The following is a 16,483-nucleotide window of genomic DNA, read 5'->3' on the forward strand; positions in this document are numbered from 1 at the left end:
CTGTTTCAGACTATAATTTTATTGTTAGGGCCATTTCATTTTAGTATTCTAACTTCCTATCTTAAAACTAAATATTTGTCTTGGTGAGGAACATCCAGAACTGTTAAAAGCATGGGCTTCATGTCAGGTCCAGCCAGTGGGCAGCTTTGCCCTAAGCCTCAGTTTACTCATCTAGTAAAAGAGAAACTTCTCCTTCTCCCAGGTTCATTTACTTCCTGTTTCATAATGAGGATAGTGAAATAAAGTTCTCTAGCAAGATTAGCAGAGCTTAGTTCACCAAATGATAGTTAGATCATTGTCATTCTTGTTGATAATGCAATAATTTGTGTTTTAGGTTGGATCTGGAGAAGAAAGAAAAAAGACCAGTATAGCAATGGGGCTGATCACTGATCCTTCCATCTTGTTCCTAGATGAGCCCACAACTGGCTTAGACTCAAGCACAGCAAATGCTATTGTTTCACTCCTGAAAAAGTAAGTACTGTAGGAATATGGTTGTTTCATTAACTTAATATCTGGTCATGTCTATGTACCATGTATTCTTGGCGAAAGGGATTCAGAAATGAACAATATAACTTGTTCCTTCTTTCTTGAAAACAAATAACAGGAAGTGATTAAAAGAAAAAAGTTGAAACAAGAGCATATGGAAAGGTGGCCATGGTGGTAGTGGGGAGCTGATTTAAATAGCAGGAGGGTCAGGGAAGATCACAACATGTGACACATGAGCTGGGAGTAAATGAGTGAGACCAGCTGTATCTGCAGAAGAGAGTTCTAGTTGGAAGGAGTGACCTAGTGACCCCAAGATAGAGCATGCTTGATGTGTGTGGAGCATCAGAGAGGCCAAAGGGACAGAACCCAGTGACTATGAGGAGTGGATATTGGTTTCTGCAGTGTCATAACAATACCACAAGCTGGGGGATGAGCAACAGAAATTAATTTTCTTATAGCTGTGGAGGCCAAAAGTTGAGGTCAAAGTGTCTGCAGGGCTGTTTCCGGTGAGGCCTGTCTCACTGGCTTGTAGATGGCCATGTGTGTCTGCATCTTAATCTCCTCCTAACTGGACACCAGTAAGATGAGGACCATCAACAATCTCATTTAATCTTACTGCCCTCTTTGAAGACTCTATCTACAAATGAGCCACATTTTAGGGTATTGGGGTTAGGATTTCAACATATGAATTCTGGGGAGACCACATAGTTAGAATATAATGTGAGGTAGAGTTGGGCTGATGTCACACTGCATAGACCTCATAGACAACTGTAAAAATTATGGCATTTCCTGTCACTAAGGGATGTGAGAGCATTCTGAGAGTGTCAGAGCAGAGCAATGGCTGTGCAGTCAGTCCAGGGTGAGTGAAGGTCACCAGGGAGGAGCTGCTCATGGTGAGGAGAAAAGGGCCTGGACTAGGACAGGGATTGGACCAGGATTCTCCTGGAGAGGTGGAAAGAAGACCTTGGGTTCTGGATCTGTTTTTAAGGGGAATCAACAGGATTGACTCAGATATTGGATCTGGGTTATAAGGATTGGGAGAATAACTCCTAAGATATGGACTTGAATAAAAGGAAGAAGAAGTAAATGAAATCATATTTTCTTTTATCAAGAAAGCAGCTGTATTAAAAGAAAATAAATTATGGTATTTACAGGTAAATGGATGGAGTTGGAGACTACCATGCTAAGTGAAATAAGCCAATCTCCAAAACCCAAAGGCCAAATGTTTTCTCTGATATGTGGATGCTGAACCATTATGGGGAGGAGGGACAGGGGAGGAATGGAGAGAAGGTACAGGAAGATGGGATAATATTCCAATTGTCCTGTTTTGCTTATGAATAAGGAATCCTTAGCTACTTCTTTTATACGTTGTATGGAAATCATTAATCATAGGGTCTGACTCTCTTGGAGGCAGAATAACTTAGGGTATCCTGATAGCATATGCTAGTTACTTAATCAAATGTGTAAATTGAAGTGATTTTTGTCATAAAATATTTTTAATAACAAGATTGCCCTTTTCCCCCAGACACTAACAACTAGATTTCCAGACAGGATGCTCTTCCTTGGGAATATGGCTGCAGTAAAAATTTATAGACTAAGGTTCTCCCCACAAACCACTTACCTTTATCACCCTAAAGAGTTGACAAAACCATTCATATACTCTGACCTTTCCAGTTGGCTTTTCATTTAGTCATATATCCCTGCCCTATTAATCATGAACGGATAGCTTCAAATTATCAAGCATTTTGTTTTTTATTTTGAATTTTTAAAAAATTATATTTGTTCTGCTTAGATAAACTTGACAGTAGAGTATATTTTCACATATTATGCATACATAGAGTGTAATTTAGGATACCGTTCTTGTGGTTGTATATGATGGGGAGTTACACTGGTTGTCTTTTCATATATGAACATATGAAAGTTTTGTCTGTTTCATTCAACTGTCATTCCTATTCTCATCCCCTCTCAATTTCCTTTATTCCCTATTGTCTAATCCAATGAAATTCTATTCTTCCCTCCCCACCTCCCCTTATTGTGTGTTAGCATCCACATATTAGATAGAACATTCGGCCTTTTGTTGGGGGCAGGGTTTGGCTTATTTCACTTAGCATGATAGACTCCAGTTCCATTCATTTACCTGAAAATGCTATAATTTTATTTTTTTATGGCTGAGTAATATCACATTGTGTATATATACCATATTTTCTCTATCCATTCATCTGCTGAAAGGCAACTAGATTGGTTACATAGCTTAACTATTGTGAATTGATCTGCTTTGAACATTGATGTGACTGAGTCACTGTAGTAGGCTGATTTTAAATCCTTTAGGTATAAAAGGTTCTTAACAAGGAAAGCAGACACAAAAGCAAATAAAGGTGATATTTTTAATAACATTTTTAACAGTGATTTTGAACATTTCTTTTAACTATAAATGATAACTCCTGTGAAATGATAGTTTAGTACTGTTTCTGCCATGAGATAGATCAGACTTTAAATCTCAGCATTGCCCTTTAGTAACATTGTCTCCTTGGCCAGTTACTTGATCTTATTTAAATTATACCTGTAAATAGAAGGAGACAATAATATGGGAACTGTGTTATAACAACATTGTGAAAATTGAAAGAAGGTAGTAAGCACTTATTAATGTCAACTGTATTATCAGGCAAAAAGATGAAAACAATCCTAAAGAGCCTGAAGATTTAAATGATCAATGAGAACTGGTCATACGATCATTGTTTTAATATGTAGTACATATGTAGACCTGGACTGCTTGTTAAAAATATGGACACCCTGAACTCACCCCGAGAGATTCTAATCCAATATCTAGGAAGACTGTCCGAGAATCTGCATTGTCAATGAACTTTCTAGTGGATTCTAGACTGTTGTGTATCATCCTTAAGAGACCCTAAGGTTTATTTTATTTTATTTTATTTTTTTATTTTGTGGTGCTTGGGATTGAACCCAGGGCCTTGTGCATGTGAGGCAAGCACTCTGCCAACTGAGCTATATTTCCAGTCCCAGCTCTAATAATAACTCACACCTACTTTAATGAAAACATTTAGTTTAGGTTCCCCAAGTGTCATGTAGCTAACATGAGATGAGAAGTTCATATGAGAAAAATCAAATTAAACTCTGGAAAAATGCTTTCACCATACAATAAAGTATTTTATTAAGAAGGGCAGTGTTCTGATATCTAATGACTCATTATTTTCTTTCTTTCAACTTAGCATTTCTGAACAAGGACGAACTATCATCTTCTCCTTTCGTCAGCCTCAGCATTCCATCTTCAAGCTGTTTGACAGCCTCACCATATTGGCCTCAGGAAAGCTAATGTACCACGGTCCTGCCCAGAAGGCTTTGGAGTATTTTAAATCAGCAGGTGTGGTTTTCAGGCACTAGATCCTTCTATCATAGACTCCTGGGGGAGGACAGTGAGGTGGACATTTGTGTGCTACTTGGTCTCTGCATAGACTAACGTGTGCCATCACTCCAAAACATTTTTGGTCAGTTGGTGTCAGGAGTTGTCTTCATTTTTCAGTGTTTGCTTGTTGTTTAGGTCTCTTTCCTTCTTCTCCCCTCTTTTGAGTATGAATGCATGTGTGTATTTGTGTGTGTGTGTTTCTCATGGGCCTACTTCCTAGTTATGGTGACCATTATCTGAGAGTTCAATAATTAACTGGTTGGACTCACAGCCAGGCTTTTCAGCTGAACATTTTTGGAAAGACCCAGTATCATTCATTTTCTTCTAGACCATGCAACAGATAGTGATGCTGTTCTACTTTTATGAGGGCTCATGGAGATGCTCATTGTTTTCTAGTAACATCAAATTGACTTGAGTGGGTGTAAGTTATTATTAGCCACTGGAATGGCTGGTCCTAAGTTTGACCTGGGTAGGCAAACATTTCTGGGCTCCCAGGTTTTCTTTCAGATCGAATTGTGTGATCTTTTTAATGGCTCATGCAATCTGCTTCATTTTAGAAACATTTAGAAATTAATATAGATATTTCTTCATGACCCCAAATATAGTTTTAAATATTCACTAGCTATCTTAATATTTTAGTTTATGCTCAGCCACTTAAAATTAAGTATGTATGGGTTTGGAGAGTTCAGAGGAAATACTTAAGAGTCTGGTCTCAGGCCAAGTTTAGATAATTGTGCCAGAAGAAGTTGAGGTGAGAGTTTGGGTGTGCTGTGCTGCTCATGTTCTCTCAAGAATTCAGTTCTGGGAATTTATTGTCTATTTTGAATTAAGGCAGCATGATATGATAATGATAATTTGGACCTCTGAATTTAATAGGTGGAAAAGCAATCTTGTTGACATGCATAGTGCCATTCCAGCATTTGCTTCATGAACTCAGAAAACACAATGAACTCGGGCATTTTTTTTTTCTTGTATCTAGATTTAAGAAGTACTGATAAGCATCAGTTGATCCCCATAAAAAAGACCAGGATATTATGTTCTAAACAGTCCAGGACTGGTTACACACATACACACACACACAGACACACACACACGTATATATGTGTATTGTATATGTATTATATATATGTATTATATATTGTGTGTTTATGCACACACACAGGATTAGGAGACAAAGCATGTTGAAATATTATATGAATGAACAAGAGGAAAGTATAAAATATAAAGTGAGGTGAGAAGAAAGCAAGAACATGGCAGAGAAAATGTTAGATTTGTCTTCCCTAGCCTCACTTCCCTCACTCCCTGGAAGTGAGTAGTTTTTACTTTTCAAGCCCATCAGGTTAGTTCTTTGGTTGCTTTGTTTCATAGGTTACCATTGTGAGCTCCTCAATAACCCTTCAGACTTCTTCGTGGATGTCATCAATGGAGACTCCCCTGCTTCGGTGACAGCAATGCAAGAGGAAGGGGGTGAAGGTATGTGAATAGCTTAGATTCACAGGTCTTTGCCTGGTTGATTTGACTGAAGTTTAGCAAGGTGGTGGCTCGTTAAAACCTGGCTTTCTGAATTCCTACTCATATGGTGTTGTGATTCCAGTTGACAGACTTTCTTCTCCATAAGAGCTATGGATGTTCTTTATTGAATTTATGAATGACCGCTTCTGTGCTACTCTCATTATAAAAGGAGTTTTCATTAAAAAGAAAATATGATAATTTTTACATATTTTTAGAAAAAGAAATTGAAACTCATACTTTTGCACATAGTAGAAAATAAGGACCAACTTTTTAAAAATTAAGACTTATAATTCTGTATGGTAAGGAGTCTATTTTAAGGATTAGGGTCCACATACTTAGGAAAAGGTCTGTGAGTTTGCTCTAGCCATAAGATCCAGGCAGAAGTCACGTTAATTCCATGTGTTTTTCTGATGTGTAGAGCCATGACAATGCTAGAGATTTTTCTATGCTTAGCTTTAAAATTTAGGCTATGAAAAAGATCACAGAAAAATGGCTTTAATTGTTTGTCACCTATTAATAATATTTCTCTTTTTTGTGTGTGCTTTTATTCCAAAGCTAATGAGACTGAACAGCTATTAATAGGAAGACTGCCAGTGATCGAAGAATTAGCTCAGTTTTATAGCAAATCCCCCTTCTATAGAGAAACAGAAACTGAATTAGAGAGACTTTCAGGTGGCCAGCATAGCAGGAGCCCAGCCTTCAAGGAGATCACCTATGTCACCACCTTCTGCCATCAGCTCAGATGGATTTTCTGGCGTTCATTCAGAAACTTGATGGGTCGTCTCAAGCCCTGGATAGTTGAGGTAATCTTAGAGATTCTTTTAAGTTTGCTGTGAAATATTCATGTGGATGCAATTTGGTTCTCATATAGTCTGCTTCAAGATAATGTGTGTCTTCTACCTACCCTTCCATCTATTTGTCATCCTTACTCCATTTAGGATATAGAAGCAGTCCATAAAACACAATTAAGTTTTCACATCTAGAAAGGTGTTTTTTTTTTCCAGTGATTTCTTGGAATACATAACTCAGAATTTTGAACCAGACAAATTGTAAGGGAACATCTCAGTAAGAAATTTATTTTTTTTTTCAATAAATGGAAGCTACAGGCAACAGAATCCATTTTGGGGTTTTCTAGTATCTACTTTCATTCATTGATTCATTCCACAGCTTGAATACCAGATCTTGAGTTGTATTTTGGGGAATCTAATATGGTAGTGGACAAAGTGAGTTAAAATGACAACCTCTGCTCTTATGGAATTTATTTTCGTATGAAGGTAGAGCGATGATAACGAGTGAAGTAATACAACATATAGCATGTTAGATTGCAGGAGGGACTACACAACAAGTTCAGGCAAAATAGGGATAGAAAGGGGAAGAGAGAGGTCCAGAGATAGGGAAAAGAGGGTTGGTTTGCATTTGAAATTAGGTGGTGAGGGAGAGCTAGTGGCTTTGAATACATCTGCAAGTACTTGGGTCTGTCCACTCTCTGAGGAAAGAACCTGTATGCTAACTGTTTTCCTTGTAATTGACCCTCCTCATTGAGAGATTCTAATGTTTGGAAAGCACTAAATATCTTGAAAAGTTTTCAGTTTAAGCACAGGTAGTAACCACACTTAGCAAGGATATTCACTGTCCCATTAACTCTCTTAACTAAGATGTGATGATGTTCTTTTCTCCTTTTGATTGGCCTTTGGTCATTGTTGATTATTACTCCTTAAGGTTATTTTTCTTTTTTGCTATTCCTAACTCCCGTGTCACAATAAAAAAGTTCATTAGTCCATCATTTATAAGGAATCAATTTAGCTAGTTGTTTGGGGGTTGTTATTTTTAAAAACTGAGACTGGCAGCCATATGCACAAAGCTCAGTTGTTTGCTCCATTATGCAATTTCATTTTGCCTGGTGTCTTTTCTTTCTTCGTGTAAGAAAGAATAGCACAGGTACACTTTGAAAAACATGACATGATCATAGGATTCACTGATTTGCCAGTATGGTAGAAAACAGAATGAAAATAAAGAAATTTAATAAGAAACATCCTAGTGATGTGTTAGTATAAGATATCAGGTGTGGATGCAAAAGAAACAAAGAATGCAGAATCTCTGGATAGCAAGACTGAATATAAGTTATCCTGAGTGAAGTATAGACTGCTATGTACCTGTGTGTCCTGCACATTGGCAAATCCATCAGCATATATTTTGGAAGCTTTTTCTACTGACATGAAGTGAGTATATTCTGAGGGTAGTGAAGATGTGTCAGCAGAATGAATTTTCCCCTAAATTTCTGTCTTGTGTTAAAGGAGATCTTATGAGTAAAACATTTAAATAATGTTGTTACCAAACTGTGGTCTTCACAAACCAGTTTTTTCAGATTATGATTTAGTTTTTCTATTCTGGCTTACTGCCTGCCTAAAATGTTCTTCACAGATCACTTTATGTGTGGATACAATTGTAATATTGAGTATTTTTTTTAACTTTGAAGTTTTCAAGATATATGGTAGGGTATTTTGTTTTCTTAGGATTTCCAATTTCCTACATTTTTATATTTAACTTGTGAATCATTAGATGTGGAATTCCTCAAATAAAACATGATAATGTGACCCTTAACCTTTTGTTGATTGAAGTATCCCTGAGAGAATTTTTATTCTTAACACAAAAGTGGTGCTGGCCCAGTAACCTTGGGAGTTGTGCACAGACTGAGTAGGTGAGGATGGTGAAGAGCTGTTAGCTCAGGTGGATGTGTTGACTGTAAGCTTCACTGGCTGAGGTTGAAGAGAAGCAGACAGAGGAGATGGTAATGAAGCACTTGGGTGTCCCCAGAGAAAACTGGCTGAGTGCTTTGGTGACCATGACAATACAATTTGCCATGGAGGACAGAGGTTGAATAGGTGGGAGCCAACTTACAACTAGTCTTTATCATGAAAAATACCATTGTCAAAATTTGTGTGTGTATGCTTTTAAAATGTTGTTTATTTATTTGGTGGTTCTGGGGTTAAACCCAGTGTCTCACACATGCTAGGCTAGCATTCTCCTGCTAGCCCTGAAATTTCATATAAATGTAATTTAGTTATTTATTTATTTTTGTGGTGCTAGGGATCGAACCCTACCAACTGAGCTACATCCCCAGCCCTCATTTATTTTTAATGAGTGTAAAGTCATCTTGTTTTCAGTTGAAGGATGAAACTATGTATGCATGTGTACTGGCACAAAAGTTGAGAGTTCCATTCCAGTCTGAACTCTTACCCACTTGAATGTTAGTTTGTTCCCCAAGTGATTTTCTGCACCAGTCTGCCATACTGTGTAGCATTTGCATGTCCAGTACTATAGCTGGGGCTTGGACTGGCCATTCCTGGTGAACACTGAAGGGATTTCAGCCTGTCCAGTAGTCTGCTCTATTTTCCTGTCAGTTCCCCAAATGTTTTTAATTTGATATGGAAAGTAGTCTAATAAACACACATAATTTTATCTTCTCCCAAGATTTGACCAAGTTATATAAAGTGTTTATCTTCAGAGAGGGTTCTGATTATGTAGCCATATATTGTATCATAATAAATGATGTGGAAAGCCGGGTGTAGTAGCACAAGCCTATAATCTCAGCAGCTCTGGAGGCTGAGGCAGGAGAATCATGAGTTCAAAGCCAGCCTCAGCAACAGTGGGGCTCTAAGCAACCCAGTGAGATCCTGTCTCTAAATAAAATACAAAATAGGGCTGGAGTGTGGCTCAGTGGTTGAGTGCCTCTGAGTTCAATACCTGGTACCAAAATAAATAAACAAATAAATGATGTGTAAAAATTTTTACCTGTAATTACAACTCTATTTTCATTTTTCTTTTGGAAAAGATATTCATCGTATTTATGCTGGGACTGTTAATAGGTGTCACTTTCCTTGGACTAAAAAATGATTGTACTGCAATCCAGAATAAGTAAGTAAATTTAAATACTGTTACATTGTTCAAGCTTATAAAGAGCCAGTATGAATTTGAGTTTATACTAAGTATGGGATAAATGTCATTGTTTTATTGGGAGTGGAATGAGCACATTGCAAACTGAGTGGAAGAGTTAATTTCCTTTTTTTCAAAGTTATGTATGTAGTGGCAAGTAATATACAACATAAATGTTGTCCTTTTATCCATTTTTAAGTGTATAGTTCAGTGGTATCAGTTGCATTCACATTGTGCAACTATAACCACCATCCAGCTCAAGAACATTTTTTTCATCTTCTCAAATGGAATCTTCATACCCATTAAAGAATAACCCTCCATAACCATCAATCCCAACCCCTGGCCACCACCTTATAATTCTGTCTCTGAATCTGGCCACTCTAGGATCCTCATAAACATGGACTGATACAGTATTAGTCCTTTGGTACCTTATTTTCTTTAGCATTATGTCCTTAATAATCATCCAAGTTGCAGCACATGTTGGAATCTTTTTTCCACTTTAAGACTGAATAATAGTCCATTGAATATATACTACCTTTTGTTTATTATTCCTCTGTTTCTGAGAATGTGGGTTGTTTCCACCTTTTGGTTGTTAACAATGCTGCTATGGATGTACAAATATTTGTCTGAATTCCTGATTTCAGCACTGTGATGTAGGCACCTAGCCTTGTTGGATCAAATGATAATTTTAATTTTTTCAGGAATTGCTATGCTGTCTTCCACTGCAGCTGCACCATTTTACATTTTTATCCCCAACACATAAGGGTTCCAATTTCTCCACCTCCCCACCAGAATATGTTATTTTTTTTCTTTCATTAAAAAAAAAATAGATGTCCCCTGGATCTTTGGAGAAACATTTATTTGAGTTCTTTGCTAATTTTCAAATTGGATTATTTGGGAAATTTATTGTTGCTATAGTTGCATTGTAGTTTTATATTCCTGGATTATGAATCTTTTATCAGATACATAATTTGCAAATATTTTCTTCCATTCTGTAGGCTGTCTTTTCACTCCATTGATAGTGCCTTTGATGCATAAATGTTTTTAATTTTGGTCTAGTCCAGTTAGCCTATTCTTTCTTTTGTCTATCTACCATCTATCACTTGTTGTTTGTGGACCAGTTTCCTTGATATGTTTTGATTAGTTTGACTTGAGAATTGTGCTCATTTCTGCCCAGCTGTGCTAGGGAAGAGGCATAGAATGTTTAGAGAGCAGGGAAGGTACCCACAGATGTGACAGAAGTTATAGAGTTTATTCAGAAATACTTGTCGGGGAGGTCCAGTTCCAGTGGGCTGGTGTACCTCTGCTGCACTCAGTGCTGCTGGGACTTCACCAGAAAGTAATGCCTCTTATTTGTCTCCATACTGTTCAGTGGTGGCTGCCTGATGAGCAGCTCACTCCCCCCTGTGCTCTGGTCTGCAACAGTTACTGCAGGGAGGTTATAGAAGCAACGACAGTACCAGCATTAACTTACTTTTCTCCTTGTGTTACTATCGTTACTTGGGGTTGTCTTGTGTACTCAGCTCCTGTGTTCTCACCAGAGAAGATTTCAAGCAAGATCAAACCATAGTAAAAGTTTAACATATTTTACTAAGAAAGAAAGCCACCCCCAAGTAAGATGATAAGTTTTCTCAAAGATGATGAGTTTTCTTGACCACTTGATTTTATTGGTTTATTTATTGAGCTCAATTTTTGAGGGGAGAGTGGGAAAGTTGTTAAAGAACTCCCACCCACGTATCACTCCTCAGCTCTGATTTACAAACTACATTGGAATGCTAAACCTCTACAGGGTATGCTTTTATCTATGGGCATTTAAGTGAATCCTGAGGGAAGAGGGAGGCTATAATCACAATGATATTATAACGATATGCTAACAACAGAAGTACAGCTCTGTCATACTGGCCTGGCTGACAGGTTTTAATTGGAACTTGTTTTACATAACTATTGATTGGTGGAATCTTGTCTTAATCATCCTGCTTTTCTATAACTTGGAATCTCTGGTCTGTGTAAAGGTGTAAAGGTCTCATTTCCTCCCAACCAGACCTGGATCAGGGTAATTTGTGTGTGTCTCTTTTCTTTTATATATATATATATATATATATATATATATATATATATAGACACAACACAATTCCTTTATTTTTATGTGGTGCTGAGGATTGAACCGGGTCCCGCCTGTGCTAGGCGAGCGCTCTACCGCTGAGCCACAATCGCAGCCCCTGTGTGTCTTTTATCTACAGAAGAGTCTTTGCATACCCATCCCTTAGCCATGGGAATAACTCTGGCTGGCCTTGGGTAAATTTTTTCTTAAAGAAAACATGTGAGGTGTTAGCACTTGGGCTCAACATAGGAATTAACCTCTTAGCTGCTCATGCCCACCATCCATGTCTATCTACCATCTATCACTTGCAAGACCAGCATCCCAAGGAATAACTGTCCAGGAACAAGAGTAAGAAAGTAACTTTCAGCAGGTAACACTAACTTGCCCTAATTCCCAGCATAGGTGAGAGAGAGCCAGGGCACCTCAAGAATACATTCATTTATATATATATATATATATATATATATATATATATATATATATATATATATATATATATATATATTGGCTAGGGCGGTTCTCATTGTTCTAACTTGGTTTTTGGAACAAAAAGGGATTAAGGGTATAGAAATGGCTTTAGTGCCCTCCTTTTTTTTAAGGATGATATAGGAGTGTAGGATAGGTGGGTAGGATTTGAGATTTCCTGTTACATGGTTAGTACTTAGGTCAGTGCAGTGATTGTTACCTATGGAAATGCCCTTAAAAATCTCATTTCTTGATGAGACTTTTTAATAGCTGTGTCTGAACATAAGTGCTCAGCAAAATGTCACATACCTCAAAAACTATGGAGGCACCACTATGGAGATAGAAGTGGAGAGAGACCTCATGGAGTCACTTGTACCTGTTTTAACCTGTATTTTTTTAAAAGTCTATTTAATGTTATATCATTACAGATATAAAAGTTCTGGGGGTAAAAACTTCCCTAATTGTACTGAATTAACAGTAGGGCTTTTGTTCCTCCTCTGCAGAGCCTGGTCACTCTATGTGCTAACGGTCTTCCAGTGTGTCACAAGTGTCTCAGCCAGGGATATCTTCCTGATGGAGAGGAATCTTTTTATGTGAGTAGGTTTCCACTCTGGGAAGTAGCATCAGACCCTGTGGTCAAACTGATAACATTCAGAATTGAGCCAAGGATATAATCTGGGAGATTACGAGTATCGTTTTGTTATAGTTAAAGCTTCATCAGTTTCTTAAACTGACTTCCAGACCACTCATGTATAATCGAATCAAGCCTTTATTGTAGCATACCGGTGGCAGTTGACCAGAACATAAGGCTGTTCCCCTGATCAGCCCCAAACAATTTCAAGGGCCCTCCTTATAAGCCTGAAAAACACAAAAGGGATGTTAGGGGTCCAGCCAATGCAAGAAAGCCAGGTTACAGAAGTGGGAGAGTGCAGTCAAGCGGCGGGAAGCCTAACCAATCACAGTTAGCCCAGTCACCCCAGTTACAGAAACAGAGCCCCATTATCCTAGTTACAGAAACAATTCCCTGTTAGGTAGTTCCACGTTCTTAAAGGTTTCTATAGCAAAAGGAAAAGGACATCTTGCCCCAGTCATGACCCTTCTACTTGGCATGGTTGTTTCACAGGATGAAGTCATAAAACAAAATGGAGTCACATTTGCTTCTGCTATCACAGTTTTATTTCTTAGTTCACTTAATCGACAAATGCAAATTGTATATACATGTAAAGTTCACCATGAGCTTTTGAAGTCTGTATAGGGATTGCTAATATTAACGGAGAAGAGGCACTCAGGGATGAACTGGAAAATCAAGAGGAAGTGGGGCCTGCTACTGAGGGAAAACAGAGTATCAGTGTTAGATGTGGTCAGTGAATTCCAGTGTTACAGGGAAAATAAGCAATAAAGGGGCTGAAATTACCTTTTCGTTTTTAGCAAATAACAGGGTCATGATGGCACCTGTGGGAAAAGTTTAAGAAGCTTGGTAGAGATTTAATGCAAATCAGAGGTGGGAAGTAAAAGTGACAAAGAATTTAATAAAGTATAGTCCTTGGTGGATGAAGGAGTAGAAGTGGCCAGAGGGCAGCCTTCCAGTAAAGAGCTGGCTGGTTGTGTCTCTTCTGTTTTCAAAGATGGAAGAGATTTTCCCATACTTACATGCCAAGGGCAGGAATCATCGGAGGGAAGGAATGAAGACACTGGTGGAAGAGTTTGGAATTACGGGATATTTCAGGAAGAAGAAAGATGAGGATTTGGTAGCTGACGGGGTGGAACATTTGAGAAGTGATCATTGAAGGAAGAAGACTTTTTTTCTTTTGTGACATGAAAGTAGCAGAAGTAAAAGGACTTTAGGGATGTGCACTTACATAAGGCTTTGGAAAATATCAGTGTCACATTCTACATTCAGAATTGGGGAGAAGAAAAGCCTGTGCTGCCACTGAGATTGGGCCCTGGAGTTCTGCTATTCAGACAGCCTTAGAGGACAAGCAGGGTCTCAGAGGAGAGTGAGGTGATGCAGACTGTGTCCCTGGGGGGGTGATGTGCACTAGAGTGGGCGGTGGCAGGAGGGGTGCTGTCATGAGAGGGTCACAGCAAGAGCCTTGAGGGGCTGATGCCCCAGGGAGGCTGCACCTGAAGTGGAGAAAGGCATTAACCAGGGATCAGCCTGGAGCCAGTCGGCAGCTGCAGTGTCAGACCTGGTGGCAGCAGGAGTCTGCACAGCAGCATTTCATCTGGGCTGTGCCTTCTTGGACTAATCTGGGATGTGTGGTGTGTGTTTTTGTTCTGTAGACTTGAGTACATCAGTGGATACTACAGATTGTCATCTTACTTCCTTGGAAAACTGTTATTTGAGTTCCTATTCAGGAGGTTTTTTCCAAGTTTTATATTTACTGGTATACTATACTGGATATTAGGTAAGTAATAAGACAAAGATGTGTCTTCGGTCTTAGATATGAGCTGATGCTAATTTCTAATTTCTCTTTGTAAGCATGTTCATGGTTCTGCAAACTGCATACCCAGCCAAAAGCTATTGAAGCATTGTATCCTCTCTAATAAAGCTGCTAAATGTGGGCCTTGTTCAGACTTTTTCTAAACAAACTTTTGTGCATGTGTGCAGGAGGGGTGTACTGAGGATTGAACCTAAGGTATAAGCTCAGTAGGCAAGTGCTGGACCATTCCATTTTAGTTTTACTTTAATATGAGACATTTTAATCTTGGTGAATTTCCAGGCTAGCCTTGAACTTGTGAGCCTGCTTCCTTATTCTCCTAAGTAGTATTCTCCTAAGTATATGCCCCCTATAAGCAGTCCAACAAACTCTTATTAAAACTACATTTTATTGGGAAATGCTGTGTGTCATATACAAATATGGAGGGAATTTATAAAACTATTTGAGATTGTGCTAGAGGAACTGGAATATTTATTGCCTATTTATCTACATTTCTTCTCTGTATATCTACATATATCTCTATATGGAGATAAAATATAGATAGGTAGGTAATATCTCTAGAATCTATAGAGATATGTTGAGAGGGATAAATAATCAACACACACATACATTCTCTCCCTGTCTCCTTCTATGGTGAAAGAAAGACAGTGACTTTTAAAGAAGGTTAATTTAATAAAAATACTTGTTTGGTAGATATAGACAGATGTTTGTGCATTATGCTCAGGTTTCCTTCCAGTTTCATTGCATGAATATTTCCATATCACACACACACACACACACACACACACACACACACACACACACACATACACACACACGTGCACACATAAACACAACAGAAATATCTATTTTTGACAACACATGAGAGTAAGAACCATTGATAGAGCATAAATCTTCCATATTGCAAATAAAAGATGTATCATAAAGAATTTGTCATGATAACTAGACCCCCAGACTCCTGTTTGGTATTCTTGAAGCTGTTTTAAAATCTTCACACTATATGACCTAGAACATTTGCTTTATTTTCATTTATAAAGTAGTTGCTTAACCTAACCCATTCTCTATCACAGAGCCATATGATCGTTTGTCTAGGGAAGTCTTCCCTTATGGAGAAACTCTCTCCATTTCCCAAGACACTCAATCCACTTGTGGAATCCCAACCCCAGTTTCTTCACTAATGCAGTTGCAGCAAACAGTGAACAATGTGGAGATGTCTGGGTACATGAATATGCTCTTGAGTCTCCTTAGACTGTAGAATTTTAGCCATTTGTGTTGCCTGTGTCTCTCCACCTCAGCAATCTGATACTGTTCATAATTACATGTAGAGGAGAGTAGGTGTTACATGGAAAGGTCCTTCATCAGTAAATGTACAAAAGAACTGTGATAACTTTGTGCAGTTACAACGAGGGAAAAAATGAAGTCGTGAATCATGATAGTTGGGTCATGTTTGTCTTTTTTTTCATTCTGATATTAGTTGATTGGAAAATTGTAGTGTTCTTTGCATGTTGAACAGTCTGAAAGACAAGGTGACCTAGACAGCTGCACTGACCCCTTCTTTTCTTTCTGAGGGCTGAAACCGGGGATAACAGCTTTCCTCATCACAATGATTACCACTTTGATGGTGGCTTATTCCACCACTGCCATGATCCTGGCTATAGGAATACATGAGAATGCAGCATCTGGAAAAACACTTCTGGTGATGGTCTATTTTGTGTTTATGCTGGTGAGTGGGAACTGTGCTTCTGTGAGAGGGAATTTTCACCTTGTTTCTTCATGCACATTCACCCTGATAAATTGGAACTTGATAATCCAGAGGAACTATCATTGGCCCATTACCTCATAAAAAAGACACGTTACCTGCCTGCCTTTGATGCTGGTATTAGAGATTTTCTAGCTGTTTACCCACAGCAGAGATGGTTTGGTTGGACTCACTACTCTCCAAGATCAGAGCGAAGCTTCATGAGTGTGCAGCATGAGGAGTCTAACTTGAGTTTTAAAAATAGTGGAAAATGTCCAAACCTATATATTATGCTTGGGTTTCCCCCCAATTTCATTGCATTGAATATTTCCATCTCTCTGTCTCACACACACATAAAAACACTAGAAATATCTATTTTTGACAAC

General features: G+C 38.3%; 1 protein-coding gene across 8 annotated transcripts in view; it reads left to right on the plus strand.

The window, feature by feature from the left end:
• The window catches only part of LOC143406466 (broad substrate specificity ATP-binding cassette transporter ABCG2-like), a 54,688-nt gene that overhangs the window by 33,575 nt on the left and 4,630 nt on the right, over positions 1 to 16,483 (plus strand). For 7 of the 8 annotated variants that reach the window (XM_076865203.2, XM_076865201.2, XM_076865206.2 and 4 more), the window contains 8 exons: positions 335 to 471; positions 3,714 to 3,865; positions 5,276 to 5,380; positions 5,975 to 6,222; positions 9,252 to 9,334; positions 12,422 to 12,511; positions 14,202 to 14,326; positions 15,928 to 16,082. In XM_076865203.2, the coding sequence (XP_076721318.1) occupies positions 335 to 471; positions 3,714 to 3,865; positions 5,276 to 5,380; positions 5,975 to 6,222; positions 9,252 to 9,334; positions 12,422 to 12,511; positions 14,202 to 14,326; positions 15,928 to 16,082 (1,095 nt within the window). The remainder of the gene's footprint in view (positions 1 to 334; positions 472 to 3,713; positions 3,866 to 5,275; positions 5,381 to 5,974; positions 6,223 to 9,251; positions 9,335 to 12,421; positions 12,512 to 14,201; positions 14,327 to 15,927; positions 16,083 to 16,483) is intronic. The other variant, XM_076865207.2, reaches the window with a different exon arrangement.

Source organism: Callospermophilus lateralis, chromosome 8, assembly GCF_048772815.1.
Source record: "Callospermophilus lateralis isolate mCalLat2 chromosome 8, mCalLat2.hap1, whole genome shotgun sequence".
NCBI classification, from domain to species: domain Eukaryota; kingdom Metazoa; phylum Chordata; class Mammalia; order Rodentia; family Sciuridae; genus Callospermophilus; species Callospermophilus lateralis.